At 44.1% G+C, this 26,513-nt stretch overlaps 1 protein-coding gene and 1 long non-coding RNA gene across 2 annotated transcripts in view; one reads left to right on the top strand and one right to left on the bottom strand.

Moving 5' to 3' along the window:
- The window catches only part of kcnk12 (potassium channel, subfamily K, member 12), a 61,565-nt gene extending 53,521 nt beyond the window's left edge, over positions 1-8,044 (bottom strand). Inside the window, exon 1 of the mRNA XM_085980368.1 lies at positions 6,894-8,044. Coding sequence (XP_085836494.1) covers positions 6,894-7,227 — 334 coding nt within the window. The 5' untranslated portion in view covers positions 7,228-8,044. The remainder of the gene's footprint in view (positions 1-6,893) is intronic.
- Positions 1-26,513, top strand: part of LOC147121040 (uncharacterized) — a 107,167-nt gene that overhangs the window by 11,046 nt on the left and 69,608 nt on the right. The gene's annotated exons all lie outside the window — the stretch shown is intronic.

Genomic DNA, 26,513 nt, shown 5'->3' with positions numbered 1-26,513 from the left:
TCTTACCAGCTCCGCTTCCATCTTCAACGTCAAGCTTCCAATGGGGCAGATGGAACTTTTGTCTGACCTGGCCTCAAGGGGAATTCCCTGTGAGTCATCTTTGGGGTGGAGACCTGGCATCACGATCTCATGTCCTAGCTTTGCCAATTGCTGTCTGCCTGACTTCTGCTGCTGGCCCTGAGGGAGCGCAGGACCATTGTGTTGATATACCTTACTTTTGTAGTATAAGAACATAAGAATATAAGAACTAGGAGCAGGAGTAGGCCATTTGGCCCTTCAAGCCTGCTCTGCCATTCAATCCGATCATGGCTGATCTTCTACCTCAACCCCATTTTCCTGCAATCTCCCCATATCCCTTGATACCCTTAATATCCAAAAATCTATCGCTCTTTGCCTTGAACATACTCAACGACTGAGCCTCCACAGCCCGCTGGGGTAGAGAATTCCAAAGATTCACCACCCTCTGAGTGAAGAAATATCCATTCATCTCAGTCCTAAATGGCCAACTCCTTATTCTGAGACTGTGACCCCTGGTTCTAGACTCCCCAGCCAGGGGAAACATCCTCCCTGCATCTACCCTGTCAAGCCCTGTAAGAATTTTGTATGTTTCAATGAGATCACCTCTCATTCTTCTAAACTCTAGCGAATATAGGCCTAGTCTACTCAATCTCTCATCATAGGACAATCCCCCCCATCCCAGGAACCAGTCTGGTGAACCTTCGTTGCACTCCCTCTATGGCAAGTATATCCTTCCTTAGGTAAGGAGACCAAAACTGTACACAAAACTCCAGGTGTGGTCTCACCAAGGCCCTATATAATTGCAGTAAGACATCTTTACTCTTATACTCAAATCCTCTTGTAATAAAGGCCAACATACCATTTGCTTTCCTAATTGCTTGCTCTACCTGCATGTTCACTTTCAGTGATTTGTGTACAAGGACACACAGGTCCCTCTGAACAGCAACAATTCCCAATCTCTCACCATTTAAAAAATACTCTGATTTTTCTATTTTTCCTACCAAAATGGATAACTTCACATTTCTCCATATTATATATTCCATTTGCCATGTTCTTGCCCACTCACTTAACCTATCTATATCCCCTTTCAGCCTCCTTGCATCCTCCTCACAACTTACATTCCCACCCAGCTTTGTATCATCAGCAAACTTGGATATATTACATTTGGTCCCCTCATCCAAATCATTGATAGGCATTGTAAATAGCTGAGGCCCAGGCACTGATCCTTGTGACATCCCACTAGTTACAGCCTGCCAACCTGAAAATGACCCGTTTATTCCTACTCTCTGTTTTCTGTCCGTTTACCAATCCTTAATCCATGCTAGTATATTACCCCCAATCCCATGAGCCCTAATTCTGTTTAATACCCTCTTGTGTGGCACCTTATCAAATGCCCTCTGAAAATCCAAATACACCACATCCACTGGTTCCCCCTTATCTATCCTGATAGTTACAACCTCAAAAAACTCTAACAGATTTGTCAAACATGATTTCCCTTTCATAAATCCGTGTTGGCTCTGCCCAATCCTATTTTTACTTTCTAAGTGCCCTGTTACCATGTCCTTAATAATAGATTCTAGCAATTTCCCCACTACTGATATCAGATCTCAGTAGATCACGAAACATTAGTACAAAGCCACACTTAACCTCATCCTGCTGTGCCACTCATCACATCCCCATTATTCTGCCTTCCCTTCCCTACTCCTGCACATCCTTACTCACACCAACTTACCTTGTACCTCCACCCATCCCCCTCTATCTACATTATCACATCCCCATCTCACTAGTCACCCCTCACTCTCACCCTCATCCTGGTCCAATCATACTAACTAACAACACACAAGGGTAGTAGGCACTTGTGTGTTTTAGCCAATGTTCATGTGAAGTTTCTGTTAATGTGCTGTCAAACATTGAAACCTTTATTTTGAACACTTTGCGTTCTTGGACAGATCTGTGTGCACTTTTAGAAGTGTCTTAGTGAGTTACAGTGAATGGTGAGACATAACAGTACCCCCCACAATGGTGATGAGTGTGAAAGGAATGGACTGAGCATTGTAGGGATGCTTTATGGTGTTGGTGTGGGGTGGTGCCAATCTGGTGTATCATGTGGCACCGGGGTGTACACCATCAAGTGAAGTAAATCTGGCCATGGTGAGGCCATCCCTGGCATCCTGGGCAGCAATGTGGTCGGGTGCTGATGCCCTGTGTCCTGTGCAGCATCAGTTGATTGCGGAGAAGGTTGGTGTTGTTGTTGGTGCTGCTGGTATGCCTGGTGCTGCTGGTGTTGGTGCTGATCGTGGTGGGATTCTGAGGACTAAGATGAGATAGTTTCAAGGGCACCGATGTTGATGTAATAGATGACGCTGGATACAAAGTTTACTTCAAACACTTGCAACCTACATAAAGCTCAATCTGTCTTCCAAATGCAGTAAGCAACAGCTTCTGAGCTTGGAAAGTGAACAGATGTGAGATGGGAGCTTGTATAGCACATTTGCAGCTGTCAAGTAATGAGATGATTCCATGGTTATACAACTCCCGACCTGCTTACCTGACGTGATCCCCGAGCAACGTAGACCCCATGGGCGACCTGGTAAACTCTGAAGGTGAGCTCAAAATATTTCTTAATGGACTGTTAACAAGGTCATAATGACCTGAATTGCCTCCCCCGCCGCTGCGTGTTGGGTTTGTTCAGTGCTGACAGACCTGACATCTGGGTAAGGTGCATGGCGGCGGGTTGACAGTGGGGTCCTGACCTGCTGTCACAAAAATATTTTCCCATCTGACCCACCACTGAACGCACCTGCTGACCCCCCGAAACTTTCCCCCCAAAGTATTTGTTTAATTTCCCTGCCATTTTCTTATTCCCCATTATAATTTCTCCTGTGGCAGCCTGTAAGGGACTCATGTTTACTTTCATTAATCTTTTCCTTTTTACATACCTATAGAAGCTTTTACAGTCTGTGTTTATGTCTCTCGCTAGTTTACTCTCATTCTATTTTCCATTTCTTTATCAATTTCTTGGTCCTCCTTTGCTGAATTTTAAAATCCTCCCAATCCTCAGGCTTACTACTCGTTTTGGCAACTTTATAGGCCTCTTCCTTTAATCTTTAATTTCTCCTGATAGCCACTGGTGGACCATTTTTCCCATGGTGTTTTTATTCCTTAAGGGAATGTATATTTGTTGTGAAATATGAATAATTTATTTAAATGTTTGCCATTGCTTTTCTACTGTCATATCTTTTAATCTAGTTTCCCAACCTACCTTAGCCAACTCGTCTTTCATACCTACGTAGTTTGCTTTGTTCACATTTAGGACACTAGTTTCGGACTTAAACTAATCACTCTCAAACACAACATAAAATTCTATCATATTATGATCTCTGCTCAGAGGCTCCTTTACTACATGGTTATTAATCAACCCTGTCTCATTGCACAGTACTAGTTCTAAAATAGCCAATTCCCTAGTAGGTTCCTCGGCATACTGATCTAGAAAGCAATCTTGAATGCATTCCATGAACTCTTCCTCTGCACTATTACTGCAATTTTTTACGGCAAATACAACACACAGGATATAGTGTATATGGTAAATTGTAGCAGAGTGAGTTTTACTAAGTGACATAGATTGTTAGTGTGGTGTACTGCTGTGTTTGCCTGCTGTGACAGTCCATGATTTGGTTGTACCACCAAAGCTGTTAAAGTTACCCTATTCCACTGAGGTGAAGCATGCTCCAGATATTTTCAATATGTGCTTCAGCTATCATTGGGCCAGGAATCAGGACTAGATTTCAAAACTTTCTCCTGGTTCAGCTTTAAGGAGCATGGATTTTTTTTGGAATGGGCTACCTTTCAGAATTTCTCAATTTACATTGGCCGTGGGGTTGGGGTGGGGAGGGATGGGGTTGTGGGGGGGGGGGCTGCTTCCTGCTGCTGTGCTGCATTGATGGACTGCCATTAGAAGCTTGTCCACATTGGGATCCAGAGAGATGTCATAGGGGCTGTTCCTCTTAATAATCAAATCATTATTTTCTATATATAGGACACTTGCAACAAATATCTGTGAGTACAAAGTTGAGTGGTCATTTTTCAGCTCTGTGAACAGCTCATATACTTTTATACCAGTAGGCCAGAGATTAAGAAAATATTCCCATGGCAACTCTTACCAGCAGTATGGCTAAAAAAACAGCAAGGAATCTAAACTTCATCCCATATCTCCAAGGCACTAGTCATTAGTATTCTAATGTGCTGTATCAATGCACTCTATGGGAAAGATCATTTAATTTTTTTTTTTAAATGCTACTCTGATTTGAATTTGTGAAGGTGAAAGCTGATATTCCCTGCAAAATGCTCACCTCCATTCCTGACAAGAGAAAAAAGAGAAGGCAAGATAAAAGAATCCACAGACTGAAATTCATACAGCCTCTTTATCACTGATATAACTGTCCCAAAACAGTTACACAAAGGTTGTGCTGCAGTGATCCCAGAGATACACTAAGTTTCGAATAAATGTTCTGAGGCCCAAGTACTTTCAGATATTTGGAAACCTGACTATTTTCCTCTTCAGCTTTCACCTCTCCTCTCCTAAAGCTGCCAACTCATTGTGGGGCACTGGCCTCTCCCCAACCTTGCCCAAGTAGCTGTTCATCATGTGCACGCCTAAATGTTGAATGTTGCCAAACTATTTAACTGCAAGGGGCATTACAGCCAACACCAAAGCAATTTCTGGGGTGTGGGGGGGAAGCATTTCCACATATGCCCACTTTCCAGTTGTAGTCACTGAATGGTGATCGGAAGTGGGAATCCTATCTGATTTTCCCCCTCCTTAACACAAGTCTACTAATGCCAATTGTGATGCCCCTTGCACTACGTGTCTGAGATCAGTTAACTTAGCAGAGAAGAGATCGAATGTGGGCCCTTTCTGGTATTTGGAGAAGCCAACATAACACTCTTAAGCTTCCTGATGTTAAATTTCAAAGTGTATGTTACAAACATGGAAAGGAATGCACTTTTGCACCTGGTACAAAGAACTCCTGCATTCATGGTACACATTTCCCCCGAGGTTGAAACTCAATTCCACATGAGATTGATTAGTATTAATGGAGATCAAGCCCATGTACAAAGACCATCTTAATATACTCAACTCACTATCAAGGGTTAATATTCTCAAACCCCTACCGAACACCATCATGGGAGCACCATCAGCACAAGGACTGCAGTGGTTCAAGGAGAAGGCTCAGCACCATCTTCTCGGGACAACTAGAGAAGAGCAATAAATGCAGATTTGACAGCAATGCCCAAATCCCGAGAACAAATTTTAAAAAGGCCACTGATTTGTGGTTTTGATAGAAAATGGATACTATCACAGACTTCAACCCCAAAACGCCAATAAAATTCTGGAAAACCTTGAAATCCCATGCATTAAAAACTGAATATAAGTTAGTCATATTGAGAAATCATGGAGATGCTTTGCACAATTTTCCTTCTGTAAAAATTGAGTGCACCATGGGTGGGGTTGGGGGGGTGCATGTTTGGAAAATCACTCCTTAACATTCCAATCAAACTATCTGGCTCAGGGAATTCTCTCAGTATCCTGGTCAACATTCATCCCACAACCAACATTAACTGGTCATTCATTTCATTGTTAATTGTGGGATGCTGCTGTGTGTAAAATGGCTGCCGCTTTCACCTTCTCATGACAGTGTCTGCACGTCAAAGTAAATAATTGTACACAAAATCCTTACCAAGAGAAGTGGTAAGATGTTAAATAACAGTAAGTCTGTCCTGCTAAGGTGCAAATAACAGGAAAAATGCCATATGATGTATTCCCATAATTTGCATCTTATTATAATATGTCTGCCCAAGAAATCTCCACTACATCCTACGTGAGTTGTACCAGGATGCTGCTTTAACCTGAGTGGAAATCCTACTCACACTTTCTTACACAGACAGTTACTTTTGACAAACTCACACTTTCTCACATGTTCAACTTTTTCCACACATGCTCACACATATATGGCAAACATAGTTGGCAAATGCCAGTACGCTATCAGCCTTACCCTCAGCTCAAAGATGTCTCTCGAGATGTCAGGTGTGATTTTAGCAGTGAAGTTGTTCTGTTTCATACACTTTTACATTTATACAAAACAAATAACAACGAAAGCTGCATGATCCAAAGGCAAATATAATACCGAATTTACAAATCTAAAAAACCCAGCTGGTGACATTTGATACATTTTATTATTTTTCATAGACCATACAAAACAGTAGAATTCAACAGTCAGTGAGATTTGCCATTATCATATGCCTACTCACATACACATATATTCTTTTACACACTTGGACTCATTCACACACTAACTCACATGGCCAAAAACACAAGCAAACAGATTCAAATCAACTCGCATCCTCAAATACCACAGACACACACTGAACTCATACAATCACACAACCAAGCATAATTATATTCATGCACCAACCGCATTCACACGTTCACATGTTACAAATGTTCACACTCTCCCTTGCTCAGGCAAATACCCACAGTGAAACTCACACTCAGACATTCACACTCAGACTCACTGCCCACTGGAGCTCACAATCAGTCTTGCACACACACATTAACAGACTTACACAAGTACACTGGGATAAGTACACACACTCCCAGATAAGCGCACATTGAAACTCGCACACTGATATTCGGACACTTTGAGTCACTGACCCTCTGACTCACATTGACGGATACTCCACACTCACTCACAGTCTCACACACACTCAGTGACACAATCTCGCTCAGACTCACGAACACTCACACCCTCTCCCTTTCTCAAACTCCCACTCACCCTCTCACTGAGCACTCGGGACTGGGACTGGGAGTTTCTTACCGATAGTGGACACCACAGTCCCCACGAAGTAAAAGGCTCCGGTGAAGTCCCACCTGGGTCGCAGGCTGTCGGCGTGGATCCCGGCGGCGATGGCTGCCTCGTAGTCCCGCAGGAAGGCGCTCAGCTCCCCGCCGGCGATGTCGAACTTGTCGGCGAAGTTGCGCAGGGTCCGGTTCCACCTGGTCCGAGCCTCCAGCTCGGTGGGCCGCTCGATGGCCGAGAACACGGCGGCCCCGCACAGCAGGTAAGCCACGATGAGGAGGGCCAGCAGCACGAAGCGCCCGTTGTCTTCGTTGAGATGCAGGAGAGCGCAGCCCCGGGCGCTGCCCATCATCCGCCGATCAGCAGCACCAGCGGACTCCCTCTGCCAGGGGCACCCAGCGCCCGAGCACTCATCCACCAAACTTTCAGGGGGCAGACTCCAGCAAGGAAATAGCACCCCCTCCCCTCTTCCAGCCTTTCAGCAGCTCCGAGCTCCCGGCCGACCTCAGCCTGGACCTCCTTGGCTCCCAATATTGGACTTAGAATAACACGTAGTAAATCGCACGACTTCGCCCTGCACTCACCGCCGCTCTGTCGATAGCAAGGATCGTAACTGCTGCTATACAATATTTTTGCTCCAACATTTCTTCCCCCCAAACCGAGCTGGAATGTGCAGGATTTTGCTGTGATGTTTTAGTTTCCAACATTAGCGCTCACATACCCAGATCGATCTGCAGTATTTAGATTTGCTCTCTGATAGTCAACCTCTCCAATATTGTTGGTCTCCAGTGCTCGCCGTCACAGTCAGGTCGATTTATAATCTTTAGATAATTTTCTCCCCCCTCTCTCTCTCTTTCTCGCTCTCCCCAATAGTCAGGCAATAACGCGATCTGCTTTAGGAAGTCCGAACTCAATGTGCAGCCAGCTGTCAACGAGGTGTCATATTTCCAGTGTCAAAGTAAGGCTGGCATGAAGGCAATCGGTTGGAATACAGAGGGGGTACCCGGGGCACATTGGCAGCGAGTGGGCTGCCCCTCTCGGAGAACGTGTCAAGCCCATTCCTGTGTGAAGTCTCCGCCGATCTCCTTTGGAAATGTGGTTAGCCTGAAAGAGAGAGAGAGACAGAGAGAGAGAGAGGTGAAGGAAACTGAGAGGCGGGTCCCTCTCCTGCACAACCAACCTCAACCTTCATTTCAGGACCACGGACGGCTCCCAGCTGCGACTCAGCTTTTTTGGGGGGCCTTTTTCAACACCTTTCCCCGCCTAACCCCCTTCCCCGTCCACTCCAAAAGATAAATAAGAGCCCACGCTGTGGAGGGCGATGGCTTCACGCTGCCGATGCCCGAATGTGCCCAGTTCCACTCGCCAGTCATCCGCCCATCCCAACCGGCGCTGGGCATCTCTGGGAATCCTTCAAGCGCTCTCTTTCTCCAGCCTGCCACTCAAGAGGCTTGTGCGTGGAAGAGTTTGCTCCAGGCTCGCCCAGACCACACACTTCCAGTCCTTGTGCAGATGGGCTTTTACTGTGAACGCACAATCGAACAGAAAACTCTTCTCTCCCCCCCCCCCCCCCCCTGTTGAAAGGAAGTTACTGAGCTTGGCACCGAGCAATCCGAGGCAGAAATTTACATCTCACAGCAACAATCTGCCGGGCATTTCCCCGGTCAGGCTGAGTAGAATATGAGGCATGAAAGTCACAGCTAATCTATGGTTTCTTCAATACATACAGGTTCTTATCAATGTTGTCATGTGAAAACGTTGCGATTCTATGGCTCGCTCCTTCCTCTTGCTTCCCCATTATATATATATATATATATATATATATATATAAAACCAGAAAAACAATCGCACGTTTTCTTCCCTCTCTGTTATCATTTTGATGAATAAAAATCAAACCAGGAGCGGACCTATTTGTGCTACAACCCTAAATGGCTGTATTAAATATTAACCCAGGGAGGAACACGTTGCTGCGGTTCCACTGAGCGGCGTTGCCCAGGAGATCGGCAAGAGAAGGACCATGAATTGTCGGGTCCCCCCCCCCCTCCCACCTCCCCCACATCAGGACGGGCTGGCTGTCAGTAACATCGGGGAGCACTTGGCTGGAATTAGCCTGAGAAATCACAAGCAAAATGTAAAAAAAAACAGCGAGAAAGACAGTAGATATTAACATCCAAATGATCCCTGCAGTAGAACGGTGCTTTGATATTGATAGGTTGACATTAAAAACGTTAAAACAGAAAGATCAAGGGGGCAGAAATCGCAGAGAGGGCGAAAGGCTTTGGGAGCCTGAATTTCAGGAGCCACTCAAGTTTTCAACGTTTATCAAAGTAAAACTGGAATTGTTTTATGCCCAGATAGTCGGTATTTACTGAGTAACAAGATAGTTTCGAATCAAGACCCAATTCATATCTTAAGATTCATCACTTTTACTGCGATTGTTTTTGCTATGGGGAGGGGAATCATGTCTTGTTAAACATACCCATTATTGGCGATCCCTGCAGCAGAGCGGAGGCCGCGAGGTTGGCACAGGGCACATCCACCTCACAACCAGACCTGCCTGGAATATTATCGCCTTCTAACCGGGCGAACGGAGATTCCATCAACGCTCTCAATGGAAGAAATTCTTAGTTTATATTATGGTCTGCTCGCTTTAGTGGAAACTATTCGGTTCCTCCCGGAATCATTTCACAAGATGCTCGCCTTCACTGTGATCGCAATCTGGCGAAGAGTGCCATGCTGTTCACACTTGTCGCGATGCATGTGTTTAATTCCAACACTTGACAACAGTTACTGTAGATCTTCCAATCGATCATATTTCATTCTCAAATGTTGATTTTTCTCAGCAGCAGAGGGTCGCTTCATTTTGCTGGCTAGTTGGGGCCTCTGTATTGGACCCATTGCTGCATTTAACCCTGCAGTCTGGATTCCCCATGGTTACAGATAAACACCGAGTTCCCCTCCCACTGGTTAAGCAGAGCACTTCCAGCGGTTCACATCTTAAATGTTGATCGGATTCGAGCAGCGGTGGCTTAGCATTCACATGATCTCCGTGTACGTTTCAAGACTTCTCAGGAAGTTCAAGAAATCTCACGGGTGTTTAAAGCCAGATTTGACACGGCGATGGAGTTATACTCCATCCGATACCAAACCCAAGCGGCGTCAGAATCCCGTCACACTTCGCATCAATCCCCGAATCCACACGGCACATTTAGTATCGGTGCCGCTCCACAACAGAGCAAAAGTCATAGCGCAATGCGCCTGATGCTTATTCTTTACTGGCTGAAATGCGACGAAACCACTTCTCTCCTTACTGTTGTTGATGCCTTAGAAGAGACAGGAAAAATGACACAAGCAAAAACTCACTTGGTGCTCTGGGCTACAATAGTTTGACCACAGACCGGCCCTCAACTGTTCGATGGCATTTATTACAAGTTGGTTCCAGTGCATTGGTACTTTTAAGTTCAGTTTCATGGTTTTACACTTAAAAAAAATCACATTAATTGTCCAAAGTTTGTTGCAATATATTCTAATACTTTTAATATATAACATTTTAAACGAAAACAATTGGCTCACCATCAGTAAATATTTTAGTTTTATTCAAGGTTTGCCTTGAAGTGACGAATATACATATTGTACAGTCCAGTATGAAAACCTGTAAGATTCCAATATAGAATGATACATCTTTAATATTGCGAAGGATGCTAGACACCTAGAGACCGGTACAAAGCATAAAGCTACATCATGGATTAGTAATGCCGTTTTGGGACTGAAATTTGACGAATGTAGCCAAGGTTTGAAAAAGAGCAGCACTGGGCATGCTCAGCTGGCGCCACGCCGACTCAATGTGGCATTATGCAAGCTCAGTATGATCCCGTGAAGTTGCAATATGGCACTGCCAAAGCTCTGTGTGACATCATGTAGAATCAGTGTGGGATGACATAGGCTCAGAATGGTGCTGGGTCGCTCAATATGGCACCACGCAGGTTCCGTACAGAGCAGCCCAGGCTCAGTGTGACATTGGGAAAACTCATTACAACGCTGAGCAGACAAAGCGAAGTTTCAAAAGTTTGAAACGTAATTTATATATTTCAAAATGTTAGTAAAAAACTGACAGTGCAACTGATTTGTATTAGCTGGAGTGTGACGTGTAGCCAGCAGTATAACTTGAGTCTGTTAGCCCCACATTGCCGTCAGTCGTTTGAAATCCGTTATATATAATAAATAGCCCCGTTGAACAACTTGAGACCAGGAAATATGGTCTTAGTTTGTGTTATGAGACTCATGATGACTTTTTTTGATGAATCCATTAGCTCATCAGAAATTCTCTGTTGTATTTCTAATGGACTGGAGAGGTTCAGAAAGTACAATAAAATTGACATGCAAATCCCATCATCTGAATCCTGGAACTGTGTTCTGGTCTCATAACACATTGGTTATAGAATATTACCCATTTGATAACGTGTTACAAGGTTGTAATACAATCAAAGAGGGCTGATTACATCATGAGAGTAAAACTCAAGTGCGATACGGTCTCCTGAATCCTTAGATTACGTGCTAGCTTTGCAACACACTATTTGTTACCCGTTTTGTATAATATATCCAACTAAAACCCCGTGCTCTGTGCTCCTGTACTGTTGTGGATTGAGGTTTGTGTCTCTCAGCTTTTTCCACCTTATATTTCATGTTTCTAAATTACTGACAGGAACCATGTCCATTTGTGAGGTTATTGTGACATTTGTCTGAATTACCTGTTATTTTGTGAGCTGTGCTTTACATGTCACTGCATCTACATCTTACCAGGCTGAATAGTGAGATCTTCAACCCGTCTAACAGAGCCCATCTAATCATGGTGAGGTTGAAAGCCAGGTTCGGAATTCCTTGACAAATCTCTGTGTCTTTGCTTCAAGCAATCTAGATCACAAAGGATGTGAACCAAGGTTGCCTTTGTATTGACAGCTTTGACACAGCAATTTCAAATGTTTGAATTTGATGGGCTTGGGTATAGTTTGGGTCAAAACAGATAGCAGATCTGAAAATGAAAGCAATTTGCTTAAAGCCTAAAGTCCAGCTATGTACATTCACCAAAAGACCACAGGGTGGCCACAACTAACTAACCTTTCAGTAATTTACAATGTAAGTATCACAAAGTCACACAATCAACAGGAATCAAGTTTAATCCTGAAATGAGTATTGCTTTCCCCTCAGCAGTTCAAAAGCAGCTGTGTTTCTGCAACAGCCAGTAACTTTCTGGTTTGCAAGGCCACCACTTGCTAGTGCCCTAGTCAGTGACTCCATCCCCCTCCCTGACCAAAGTATTTTTGGGCTGGTGTTTCACTTGGCAGCAGTGGATGTTGTGTGTGCTCTTAGTGTGCCCCCAGTGGCATGAGAAAGTGAGGTGCCTGGCTGTTGGCATCTGTGGAAGACTCTTAGAATTGAGTTGACTCTCAGTCTCCTTGTGCTGGGCCATGAGATCGCCCTGCAACTGACTCCATCGCATCTGCTGTTGCAGTGGTTGAAACATAGAAACCTAGAAGATAGGAGCAGGAGTAGGTCATTCAGCCCCTCGAGCCCACTCTGCCATTTAATGAGATCATGGCTGATCATCCAAATTCAGTATCCTGTCCCTGCTTTCTCCCCATACCCCTTGATCCCTTTAGCCTCAAGAAATATATCCAACTCCTTCTTGAATATATTTAATGAATTAGCCGCAACTGCCCTGTGTGGCAGAGAATTCCACAGGTTCACCACTCTCTGGGTGAAGAAATTCCTCTTCATCTCAGTCCTAAATGGCATATACCTTATCCTTAGACTGTGACTCCTGGTTCTGGACTCCCCCGCCATCAGGAACATTCTTCCTGCATCTAGTCTGTCTAGTCCTGTTAGAATTTTATAAGTTTCAATGAGATCCCTTCTCATTCTTCTAAACTCTAGCGAATATAAGCCTAATCGACCCAATCTCTCCTCATATACCATTCCTGCCATCCCAGGTATCAGTCTGGTGAATCTTTGCTGCACTCCCTCCATGGCAAGAACATCCTTCCTCAGATAAGGCGACCAAAACTGCACACAATACTCAAGGTGTGGTCTCACCAAGGCCCTGTACAACTGCAGCAAGAATTCCTTGCTCCTGTACTCAAATCCTCTCGCTACGAAGGCCAACATACCATTTGCCTTCTTAACCGCCTGCTGCACCTGCATGCTTACCTTCAGTGAGTGGTGCACAAGGACACCCAGGTCTCATTGCACTTCCCCTTTTCCCAATCTATTGCCATTCAGATAATAATCTGTCTTCCTGTTTTTGCTACTGAAGTGGATAACCTCACATTTTATCCACATTATACTGCATTTGCCATGCATCTGCCCAATCACCCAACCTGTCCAAATCGTACTGGAGTTTCTCTGCACCCTCCTCACAGCATACACGCCCTCCCAGCTTTGTGTCGTCTGCAAACTTGGAGATATTACATCTAGTTCCCTTGTCTAGATTATTTATATATATTGTGAATAGCTGGGGTCCTAACACCGATCCCTGCGGTACCCCACTAGTCATTGCCTGCCACTCGGAAAAAGACCCGTTTATTCCAACTCTTTGCTTGCTGTCTGCCAACCAGTTCTCTATCCAAGACAATCCCTTACCCCCAATCCCACGTGCTTTAACTTTACACACTAATCTCTTATGCGGGACCTTATCGAAAGCCTTCTGAAAGTCCAAATACACCACATCCACTGGTTCTCCCTTATCTATTCTACCAGTTACATCCTCAAAAAATTCCAGTAGATTAGTCAAGCATGATTTACCTTTTGTAAATCCATATTGACTTTGTCCGATCCTGTCACTGTTTTCCAAGTGCACTGGTCATCATCGTTCCTGGCACATTTACAGTCATTTTGGGGGCGGGGTGGGGGGGTTGGGTGCTGGAGGGGCAGGATGTGCATCGCCCTGAGAGACAGCAACCACATCTGTGCCTACTCCAGACATGCCCCTGCTGCTGGATACTCTCTCAGCATGTCCAGTAATCAGTGTGAGAGCAGAGCTCTGGGCAGTAGTGAGGGCAACAAAGATGTGCATAATGGCTCTCTCCATCTGAATCCCCCAGCATGTTGAAACTGGAAAAGAGAGCCTACTGGAGATTGAAACCTCTATAGCAGCTCACTGAGCAGTCTGGAGTGATAATTCAACTGGGCTTAGGTTCTCTGTAACTGGGAGTTCCGCTGAAGACTGCCTTGGCGTTGATATGTACTCCATGTTGGACTGCAGTTCTGTTCAAAAATCGTGCATGACTGCAGTAGTGGACTCCTCCACAGTTGCCATCAGACCTTGCAGGGTCCTTGACACATCCTCTAATGACTGGAAAACATGTTGGTGCTCGCTTAGCATTCTTTTAAATGCAAGCCCCAAATCCAGTGCTCTGCAGCTGTCCATTTGGCCAGCAGGTTGTTGCACTTCCTGTGCCTGCACCATCTGCTGTTCATGTATGTTCAGTGCTTCCCCTAATAAACCCATCTTAAATTGACCGTCTAAATCTCCCAGGGTAGATGTACATGTGCTAGTGTTTGGTATGAGTGCAGTGAGTGATGCTGAGTGCTGTGAGGCACTGGCTTTGTGGAACTACTCAGGTTTTCATATTCTTCAGGGATGCCTGTGGAAACAGAAGAACATATGTTGGAATGCTGGCTTGGAACTCGTCATCAATATGTAATAAGGATGGTCAGAGAAATCTTATGAGGTTAGGCAAGTGCGATTCTGGTCAGTGCTATGAACTCCCCTCCAAAGACATGCTGCTTTAGCAGAGCGACCTGAGAATTTATCCGATAGAGAAATGGGGAGACATAGGGAACCATAAAGTAGCTCTTTTCGGGGCCCCCAAACATATCGATGGGATGGCACATACTGGATGCCTCCACAGAAGTTTATAGCACAGAAATCCATTATTTGGTTTTTCGTGTTTGAGCCAACTCTTTTGCTAGAGCAATTCCAAACTATTCTCTCTGACCTGCTTACTCCCCATAGCCCAGTATCTTCCTCTGTTTCGAATTTTTATCTACTCTACACTAATTTGTTATGGACAAATTTGCTGCAGTGCTGGTGACTTCCTCAAATGTTGACATCCAGAAAGCCCTCAACATTGGAACCAGCCCAACCACAGCTCTCATATCTGTCCTGATGCTAAACAAAGTCTTTGGGAAACAACTACAAGATCTTGGTAAGAAATAAAATGTTGGCTTAGTAAAGGTAACAGACATGGACACCCATACACCACAATACAAACTACCCATGATCAACAGCATAAGAGAGCAACTAGTATAATGTAAAATGATATATATTTAGTTATTTCAAAACACTGATACATTTTGGAGTTCAGAAGATATTACCTGAACTCTCTCATAAAACATTTCTTTATATACCTGTCATTACACCTTTCAAAGGCATCACATCTGAAAGTGTCATTTCAGAGACATCACACCTCAAAGTGCTACATGACCTTGGGCAAAAGGCTGTAATTTTTTTTAAATTCGTTTATGGGATGTTGCTGGCAAGGCCAGCATTTATTGCCCTTGAGAAGGTGGTGGTGAGCCGCCTTCTTGAACCGCTGCAGTCCATGTGGTGATGGTACTCCCACGGTGCTGTTAGGTAGGGAGTTCCAGGATTTTGACCCAGCGACGGTGAAGGATCGGTGATATGCTTCTAAGTCAGGATGGTGTGTGACTTGGAGGGGAACTTGGATGTGGTGGTGTTCCCATGCGCCTGCTGCCCTTGCCCTTCTAGGTGGAAGAGGTCACGGGCTTGGAAGGTGCTGCTGAAGAAGCCTTGACGAGTTGCTACAGTGCATCTTGTAGATGGTACACACTGCAACCACGGTAGGAGGAGTGAATATTTAGGGTGGTGGATGGGGTGCCAATCAAGTGGGCTGCTTTGTCCTGGATGGTGTCGAGCCTCTTGAGTGTTGTTGGAGCTGCACTCATCCAGGCAAGTGGAGAGTATTCCATCACACTCCTTACTTGTGCCTTGTAGATGGTGGAAAGGCTTTGGGGAGTCAGGAGGTGAGACACTCGCTGCAGAATACCTAGCCTCTGACCTGCTCTTGTTGCCACAGTATTTATGTGGCTGGTCCAGTTAAGGTTCTGGTCAATGGTGACCCTCAGGATGTTGATGGTGGGGGATTGGGCGATGATAATGCCGTTGAATGTCAAGGGGAGGTGGTTCGACACTTGATTGTTGGAGATGGTCATTGCCTGCCACTTATCAGCCCAAGCCTGAATGTCGTCCAGGTCTTGTTGCATGCGGGCATGGACTACTTCATTATCTGAGGAGTTGTGAATGGCGCTGAATACTGTGCAGTCTTCAGTGAACATCCCCATTTCTGACGTTATGTTGGAGGGAAGGTCATTGATGAAGCAGCTGAAGATGGTTGGGCCTAGGACACTGTCCTGAGGAACTCCTGCAGTGATGTCCTGGGGCTGTGATGATGGACCTTCAACCACCACAACCTTTGTGCTAGGTATGACTCCAGCCAGTGAAGCATTTTCCCCTCGATTTCCATTGACTTCGGTTTTACTAGGGCTCCTTGGTGCTACACTCAGTCAAATGCTGCCTCGACGTCAAGGGCAGTCACTCTCACCTCACCTCTGGAATTCAGCTCCTTTGTCCATGTTTGGACCAAGGCTGTAATGAGGTCAGGAGCTGAGTGGTCCTGGCGGAACCCAAACTGGGCATCAGTGAGCAGGTTATTGGTAAGTGCCGCTTGATAGCACTATCGATGACACCTTCCATCACTTTGCTGATGATTGAGAGTAGACTGGGTTGGATTTGTCCTGTTCTTTTTTGGACAGGACATACCTGGGCAGTTTGCCACATTGTCGGATAGATGCCAGTGTTGTAGCTATACTGGAACAGCTTGGCTAGAGACGCGGCTAGTTCTGGAGCACAAGTCTTCAGCACAACAGCCGGGATGTTGTCGGGGCCCTATAGCCTTTGCTGTATCCAGTGCGCTTAGCTGTTTCTTGATATCAAGTGGAGTGAATTGAATTGGCTGAAGCCTGGCTTCTGTGATGTTGGGGACCTCAGGTGTAGGCTGATATGGATCATCCATTCAGCACTTCTGGCTGAAGATGGTTGCAAATGATTCAGCCTTGTCTTTTGCACACGTGCTGGGCTCCACCATCATAGAGGATGGGGATATTCATGGAGCCTCCTCCCATTAGTTGTTTAATGGTCCACCACCATTCAAGACTGAATGTGGCAGGACTGCAGAGCTTTGATTTGCTCCGTTGATTGTGGGATCGCTTAACCCTGTATATAGCATGCTGCTTCCACTGTTTAGCATGCATGTAGTCCTGAGTTGCAGCTTCCCCAGGTTGGCACCTCATTCTTAGGTATGCCTGGTGCTGCTCCTCTACACTCCTTATTGAACCAAGGTTGGTCCCCTGACTTGATGGTAATGGTGGATATGCCAGGCCCTGAGATTACAGATTGTGGTGGAATACAATTCTGCTGCTGCTGATGGCCCACAGCGCCTCATGGATGCCCAGTTTTGAGCTGCTAGATCTGTTCTGAATCTATCCCATTTAGCACGGTGGTAGTGCCACACAGCATGATGGAGAGTGTCCTCCGTGTGAAGATGGAACTTCGTCTCCACAATGGCTGTGCGGTGGTCACTGCTGCCAATATTGTCATGGACAGATACACCTGCGACAGGTAGAGTACGTTTTTCCCCCTCGTGTTGGTTTTCTCACCACCTATCGCAGGCCCAGACTGGGAGTTATGTCGTTCAGGACTCGGCCATCAGTGGAGCTACAGAGCCACTCTTGGTGATGGACATTGAAGTCCCCCACCCAGACTACATTCTGTGCCCTTGCTACTCTCAGTGCTTCTTCCAAGTGGTGTTCAACATGGGGGAGTACTGATTCATCAGCTTGAGGGAGGGTGGTAGGTGGTAATCAGTAGGAGGTTTCCGTGCCCATGCGCCTTCATGGGCTCCAGAGTCAATGTTGAGGACTCCCAGGGCCACTCCTTCCCAACTGTATACCACTGTGGTGCCACCCTGGTGGGTCGGGACATACCCAGGGACGGTGATGGAGGAATTTGGGACATTGACTGAAAGATATGATTCTGTGAGTATGACTATGTCAGGCTGTTGTTTGACAGCTCTCCCAATTTTGGGCACAAGTCCCCAGATGTTGGTGAGGAGGACTTTGCAGGGTCGACTGGGCTGGTTGTGCCGTTGCCAATGCCGGGTGGTTCGTCCAGTTTCATTCTTATTACTGCATTTCTTAGCGGTTTGTTACAACTGAGTGGCTTGCTAGGCCATTTCAGAGTCAACCACATTGCTGGAGTCACATATAGGCCAGACCAGGGAAGGAAAGCAGATTTCTTTCCCTAAAGGGCATTAGTGAACCAGATGAGCTTTTACAACAAACCGATAGATTCATGGTCACCATTACTGATACTAGCTTTTTATTCCAGATTTATTTAATTAACTGAATTTAAATTTCCCAGCTGCCGTGGTGGGATTTGAACTCATGTCTCGTGGATCATTAGTCCAGGCCTCTGGATTACTAACCGAGCGACATTACCACTACACTACTGTTCCCTCGATTGGCTTAACTAACCACTTGCCTATTAAATTACTAAGATTAGCGTGCAAAGTTAAAGCACATGGGATTGGGGGTAAGGTACTGACTTGGATAGAGAACTGGTTGGCAGACAGGAAGCAAAGAGTTGGAATAAATGGGTCTGTTTCCAAGTGGCAGGCAGTGACTAGTGGGGTACCACAAGGATCGGTGCTAGGACCCCAGTTATTCACAATATATATTAATGATCTAGACGAGGGAACTAGATGTAATATCTCCAAGTTTGCAGATGACACAAAGCTGGGTGGGCATGTGTGCTGTGAGGAGGATGCCGAGAAGGGGAAGTGCAACGAGACCTGGGTATCCTTGTGCACCAGTCGCTGAAGGTAAGCATGCAGGTGCAGCAGGCAGTTAAGAAGGCAAATGGTATGTTGGCCTTCATAGCGAGAGGATTCGAATACAGGAGCAAGGATGTCTTACTGCAGTTGTACAGGGCCTTGGTGAGACCACACCTTGAGTATTGTGTGCAGTTTTGGTTGCCTTATCTGAGGAAGGATGTTCTTGCCATGGAGGGAGTGCAGCGAAGATTCACCAGACTGATACCTGGGATGGCAGGAATGACGTATGAAGAGAGATTGGGTCGATTGGGCTTGTATTCGCTAGAGTTTAGAAGAATGAGAGGGGATCTCATTGAAACTTATAAAATTCTAACAGGACTAGACAGACTAGATGCAGGAAGGATGTTCCCGATGGCGGTGGAGGCCAGAACCAGGGGTCACAGTCTAAGGATAAGGGGTAAGCCATTTAGGACAGAGATGAGGAGGAATTTCTTCATCCAGAGAGTGGTGAACCTGTGGAATTCTCTACCACAGAAGGCAGTTGAGGCCAATTCATTAAATATATTCAAGAAGGAGTTAGATATATTTCTTAAGGCTAAAGGGATCAAGGGATACGGGGAGAAAGCAGGGACAGGGTACTGAATTTGGATGATCAGCCATGATCTCATTAAATGGCGGAACAGGCTCGAGGGGCCGAGTGGCCTACTCCTGCTCCTATCTTCTATGTTTAATCAAAACTCCAATCGACTCAAATGAATGAACCACATGTAACAAAATATATTAATGAGGAACAAGAGAAGTTCTTTTTAGTCCATCAGCATTAAGTAGAACAGCAAGCAATCATATTCCTCATTTTTTTCAAACCATTCATACAAAATGCTGACCAATCAAATTAGTCAAACAATTTCTTCAGATTGCTTTCAGTCACTGTTTTCCACTTCTCTTTTTCACTTATACAGCTAGAAATAAAATTTAGAACAGAACAAACACATGAAAAATTGTACCATTCTGAAAACCATGACTAAACTTAACCATAAATCTGGTCATTTAATGTTAGAAATGTCTGCCAGAAGTTTCCCTCATATAGGCCTATGCTTTTGTCTGAGGTTCTGGAGCTTGAGTTGGAACTTTGAACTGGGCCTGGGGTGCTGGGGATTTCCAATTGCTGTGGCAAATTCTGTATGTGTGAGAGAAATGAACACATCATGGTATTTGTCATTTTTAATCTGTTCCTATGGTATACAATGTCCAGAGTATATTGTGAAAACTAGATAGAACATTTAAAAGTAACACTAATACAAAAGCAAAATACGGCAGATGCTGGAAATCAGAAATAAAAACAGAAAAAGCTGGAAATATTCAGCAGGTCAGGCAGCATCTGTGGAGAGAGAAACAGAGTTAACGTTTCAGGTCAATGACCTTTTCTCAGACCTGCTGAGTATTTCCAGCCTTTTCTGGTTTTTTTTAAACGTAACAACTGTACGATGAGTGGTGGAAAGTTCAAAAATTTAAACAAAGTAATTTTTTCAGTTACACAGTTTAAGCCTTTAAATAAAAATCCTGAGCCAACTGTGTTTCTTGGGTAAGTTATTTATTTGTATCATTGAGAAGAACAGACATCTCTAGAGGGGGTGCTTATGAAGTGCTTTGACACTGATCTCAAACACTGCAGTCAGAGTTGGTCAGTCAAGAGGCCCAGATGGCTACCTTTCCAGGCAATGGTCATTGTAGAGATGACGGTGGGGGAAAAACCTTCCTGAACAGTGTTAAACCAGAATCCACTAGTGAAAGTAAAGGGGAGAAAACAACATATTTGTGAGGTCTGTGTCTTTCAGCATCAGTAAGATAAGTAATATTTTTGCCTTGGGTCAATCATATGACATATTACTTAGGTATATTTGCTGCATTACGTTAATGGTTAAATCACTGCCTCATGTAGGCTGCTGGGAGCAAGGTAAGCATGAAAGAAAAACCCACTCCAGGCCCCGGACTACCCCTCTGTAACACTTGAGGAGATCTATGAATATGGATAGTAATTAGTCAAAAGTGCTATTTTCATGGTTCATGACTATTTTCATTCTATGCTTATCTTCCAAACTACTTAGACACACAAGGTGTGAATCCATAATGAGGACCTCAGTTAGTGAAGTTAGCCACTTATATCTGGGATTTAACTTTCTTCTGGTAATTAAAAAGGAAAAGTAATAGCTGTAATTGACAGCCATATTGTTATGTGGTAATTAATGCAAAATCTAATTTTAAATTCCTCCCCACGCAGAGAAGGAAGTCACTTAATACAATTAGAAATTATGGGCAGAACTTTGAACTTTGGTGAGGCGTACTACCTGAAGTCAATGGAAAGGTTAATCGGCCGGTGTGTAATGGGCGGCCGATCTGCTGCCACCCATTTTACTCCCCCACTGATTCCGCCAGTTACCAAAAGGCTCTCATCATCCAGCATGTTGGTGACAGGCTACTCTATCAAAAATTATGACAAATAGAACATGAAAGAAATAAAATGTAAACAGAAAATGCACAAGCTTCCATTTTGTTTTGTTTTCTATGGGTAATTTGTGCAGAATAGGTGAGGGGTCTGAGTGGCACGGTGAGCCCGCACCTGTGAGACCTGGGGTTCACTCCAGCTCAGACCAATGAGATGAACGTCTCTTCGTTCTGCTAATTATAAGGTTCCTCAATATATTGAGCTTTTACAGTCCAGTTCTTGTACAGCAAAAATGTATCCACAGTTTGACACTAAATTGATGATCACATTCATACATTTCTTATTGAAAATAAATCTTCAGGGCTGCCCGGTGATGCAGCGAGTCATGGTAATGCTGCGTGCCATCGAGTAGCAGAACATGGGTATGATTTTCTGCACAGAGGACCATCAGAGGAAAGTGCATGACAGGAACTTACTTAGAGGGGACTCATGACCTTTGAACAGAGAACAGCATTGAAGAAAGAAACCCTTTGGATTAGATCCCCTGCCTGTTCTGTTGGTCAGGGAATGGTACATGACAAAGGAGGCAAGGGAGAGGAACTTAAAAATTAGGACAAAAATAATTTTAAAATGTGTGTGGGAGAATCTAATAAAATGAAAATAAAAATGAGATTACATCACAGCTGTTGCATTACAAGCAATAAATTGGGAATGAATAAAAAATTTGTATAACACCAGAGATACACGTAAGAGGCTGATGTTGCATTATTATAAAGGAATCAGGATATGGCATATAGCCAGACTTGTACATTTTAGGGCTGGTTGACTACAAATTACAGTAAAGGGATCGAAACATGGCATATAACTAGATTCATATATAAGAAGGCTGATCATACCTACAGAAAATGAATCAGGAGGTCGTCTATAATCAGAATCATAAATAAAAGGCTGACTGTACGTTGTTGTAAAGGGAGCAGGGTGTGCTGTAAAACCAGACTTGTATATAATAGGAATAACTATTGTTAAGGGTGTTGATCATGGAATATAACCAGATTATAAATTACTGTTAAGGGATCAATGCAGTAATAGGTCTCACAGATAACAAAGACTTGCACACAGAATAAAGAAGAAGCCATGGCTGTAGAATTGTTTTTAATAGGTACTGTGCTGTAATGTATAGTAATTCATCAGAAGTCCCGCCTTAGTGTCATAAGCTCACTTCAACGCTCACCCAAATTATTAAGCAGCTCTTTTCTAATTGCTTGATCTCTGTGTGTGTCTGTTTCAGCTGGATAAAGATGAATAGAATGATATTAGTTGGGATACACTGCTCCGATCAAGCAATCCATTAACTGGTACAATTGCAGCTATTTTCTGTTTTTTAATTTCCTTCCTTGCCCTTGGCCTTAGCTAGTCTTATATGTACGTACTGTGTATCTAAATGTACCATCTCACAAATCGCCTATTCATGTTTAATGACGTTTTCTGACAATTATTTCTGTGACAAAGTCATAGTATTACATCTGCAGCGAAAGGGAATGATGGTGAATGTTAATATTTTACAAATACCTTCCAATTAAAAACAAACCCATCAGTGCTACACTGAGTTAATTGCAACAGTGGGACGACACAGTTAGCTTCAGTGCCTTTGGGTTAGAGAGGATAGAAAAATCAGTAAACATTTGGTGGCTAAAAATCTGTGAGACTCGATCCTGACAGTTATGGTGGGATCACATCTGCTCATGCCCTTCAGCGCTGATTGCGCCAGAGTTTGCAGGAGTTCACTTGAGGGCAGCTCATTCGCAAGACTGGTGGGTGGGTGTCAACCTGCCCCATACTGCCAGAAACTCCAGCACTTGCTAGCCATTGGGGTGGATGGGAGAAGTGCCCAGTTTCCCCCCTCCTCCAGATGCCTCATTCACAGCCCCCATCAATCCCTGTGTAAAAGGGTCAATACTAAAAGTTTTTTTATAAATGTTGCCATCTTTGGTGTCAGGCTGCTTCTCTAGCCTGGACTCTTGCCCATCCCCTGTGGGGCCCACTTGTGCTCTCCTGGAGGCTGCCATACCTCAACCGACTTAGTGTAGCAGCCACCAGTCTTACACTGGTTCCCTTATGGGCTAGGGAAGAAGGAACTTCCAAAATAAAGAGCCCCTGCCCCACCTCTTCCATGTCACTAGCCATGTAAGATTCAGGTGGAGGCACCGAGCCATGATGCCTGACTCCCGTTAGCGTTATAGTGGAGGTCTGGCAGAATGGCCAAGTAAGTTCACCCCTTCTACTCCTGATCACTATCCAATGATCCTTGCTGGAGAGTGTGCAGGTGTGGATGTTGGGTGAGGACGCTATTGGGCTCAGCTGTAATGTTCTCCCATAGTCAAACAGCCTTAATGTCTAAGATTATGTACTAAGAATGGACACTTTGGTGAGATACCAGAGGGCAGCAGCACCTGTGGAAATGACCCCCAACATGAATCTGTGCCTACAGGAGAAAGAAAACTCAGACTTTTGTGAATAAAAAGTAACCCTTCATTATAATAATGTATGGTATGGCATGAGATCCAATCTATAAGTTGATTATATTGTTAATTCATGATCAAGGGTATGGCTCTCTGCATCACTAATGATCTTGTTGCATTTGTTATTGCTTTGCGCATCTCCAAAGCCATTGAAAGTGCCTAGGACCATACATTCCTAAGTAAATTGCCATTATATGGTTTTCTATCGAAGCTATGTTTGGCTATCTAAACTCCTAACAAATTGTAGTATCTGTGTTGTAGTTGATAGCTTATCCTCTTTTACCATTAACTAAGCGGTTTCCACTTTGTTTACCATCGTTTCTCTTTCATATCTATAACCATCTCCATTCATCATCTAACCCTATCTACTATTTTGCTGAAGGTTCCCATCTACATTCATTAACTTGCTTCAGACTGCATGCCCTCAGTGCATACCATCTCCATTACTCTTACGATGCAATGGCTGAATGAGTACATTCCTTCAATGAGATAATGAAATTCTTGACTCTTTCAATTTTTCAAAAACACAGGCCCTGGAATTATTCTGTGGAATACTATTGTATAAATATTTAACGCATTTTACTGAAATTCCCATCTATTATTTTGGCAGCCTTGTTAAAAAGGTGTCTAAACCCACCTCCCCCCACCCCACCCCAGTGGGCAACTGAGGGGATCAGATCGGCCGCCTGTTTTACACCCCGGCCGATTTTACTTTCATTGAAGTCGGGGGGGCCGAACCAATCCCGTCAGTTTCCTGCTGTGCAGGTTAGGTTAAAATGACCCCCTTTCATTCGCATTCATTTCAAGTAAGGCTCATCAGTCGGAGCGTGGGATTGGTGGTTTTACTCAGTACAACAATAACAACAAAAACTTGCACTGATATAGCTCCTTTTAAAATAAAAGAGTCCCAAAGTATTTCACACAGGGGTGAGTGGACACCAAGCGATGGTAGCAGAAGAATTAGTGCAGGTGATCAAATGCATGATCAAGAGCAAGTTTTGAGTATAGTTTTGAAGTTGTGGGGAGAAGTAGCAAGGCGAGGGCTTTAGGATGAGAATTGCAGAGTAACTGGCCTTGATGAATGAAAGTTGTGGCATAGATGGTGGAGCAGGGTTGAGGTGGGGGGAGGGGTGCGGTGGAGAGAGGAAAACACATGGTAAGTCGGAGTCAGGAGAATAGAGAAGACAAACTTGGACATAGATCTGGAGGAGGTTGAAGTTATGAAGGGATTTGAAAGGTAAGAGTAAGGACTTTGAAGTCAATATGTTGGGGGATAGGGAGCCAGTGGAGGTTGGTGAGAATATGGCTGTTGGGTGAATGACACATTGTGCAGGATAAAATTCAGATGGCACAAAACGGACCATAATCTGGATACTTAATTAGCACTCACACTTACAGAGGCCACAAGGATGGCTGGGGTGGATAAAGGAAATACACTATCTTACTGATGTAATAGGAGATGGTCTTCTGAGTTTTGCATTAAAGGACTCTTGAAATTCTTGACTCTCAATTTTTCAAAAACTCAGGCCTTGGAATTATTCTATCGGATACTAGTGTATAAATATTTAATGTGTTCAACTGAAATTATTGGGATAGTCAAGGGAGCTTTAACAACATCTAACTGGTGCTATAGTTGACATGAGAATTCTAACCATTAAATAGAAAAGGTATATAATTTCTCATCACCAACACAACTCTTCCCGATTAACCCAAAATTCACCCCACTGAAAAGGAAAAGAAAATCAATGAAAACAAAGTATATTCAGCATAAAATGGACAACAAATTGCAATACAGTATGATAGTGAGAGTATGGACACACAAAGGTTAACTTATCCATTGCTGCGGCTGGTTTAGATCAGTGACTCATTGGGTTGAGGATGTGCCAATGAATTACTGTTGCTCTGAGCTCTTCACAGTCTGTTGTTCTTCTATTTCTCCCACATGTCATCTATATTCAAAGAAAGTGCTCACATGCTCTATTCAAGCTGTCATCATTCTTGATACTGCACCCAGCTTCATGAAATCGAAAACATGAAAATCTAGGATGAGTTAGCAACGCAAATTAAAATAATAAAAACAAAACAAAAATAAAAATGTAATCAAGCATTTAAATCTAGCGCTGAGCTTGTGATAAGAGTGCCTGTCTTCTGGGATTTATAATTGCAAACACAGTACTTTCCCAGAGTGTACAACAAGTGTTCGGAGAGGGAATGCAAACCCACCTATACTTGACAATTCAAAAATGTTGACTCAAAGAATGAAAAAAAAAGAAAGACTTGCATTTCTATAGCGCCTTTCACGACCACCGGACATCCCAAAGCGCTTTACAGCCAATTAAGTACTTTTTGAAGAGTAGTCACTATTGTAATGTAGGAAACGAGGCAGCCAATTTGTGCACAGCAAGCTCCCACAAACAGCAATGTGATAATGACCAGATAATCTATTTTAATGATGTTGGTTGAGGGATAAATGACCAGGACACTGGGGATAACTCCCCTGCGCTTCTTCAAAATAGTGCCATGGGATCTTTTACATTCACCTGAGAGAGCAGACGGGGTCGTGGTTTAACATCTCATCCGAAAGATGGCACCTCTGACAGTGCAGCACTCCCTTAGTACTGTGCTGGAGTGTTAGCTTAGATTTTTGTGCTCAAGTCTCTGGAGTGGGACTTGAACCCACAACCTTCTGACTCAGAGGCAAGTGTGCTACCAGCTGAACCACTGGCTGACAAAGAAGCATTTCGTTAATTCATTCTTGGGATGTGGG

Source organism: Somniosus microcephalus, chromosome 3, assembly GCF_052327205.1.
Source record: "Somniosus microcephalus isolate GS21.2 chromosome 3, FLI_Smic_1.0, whole genome shotgun sequence".
Lineage (NCBI taxonomy): Eukaryota > Metazoa > Chordata > Chondrichthyes > Squaliformes > Somniosidae > Somniosus > Somniosus microcephalus.
Note: the sequence above shows the minus strand (reverse complement) of the source record. Positions and strands in the feature narration are given on the sequence as shown.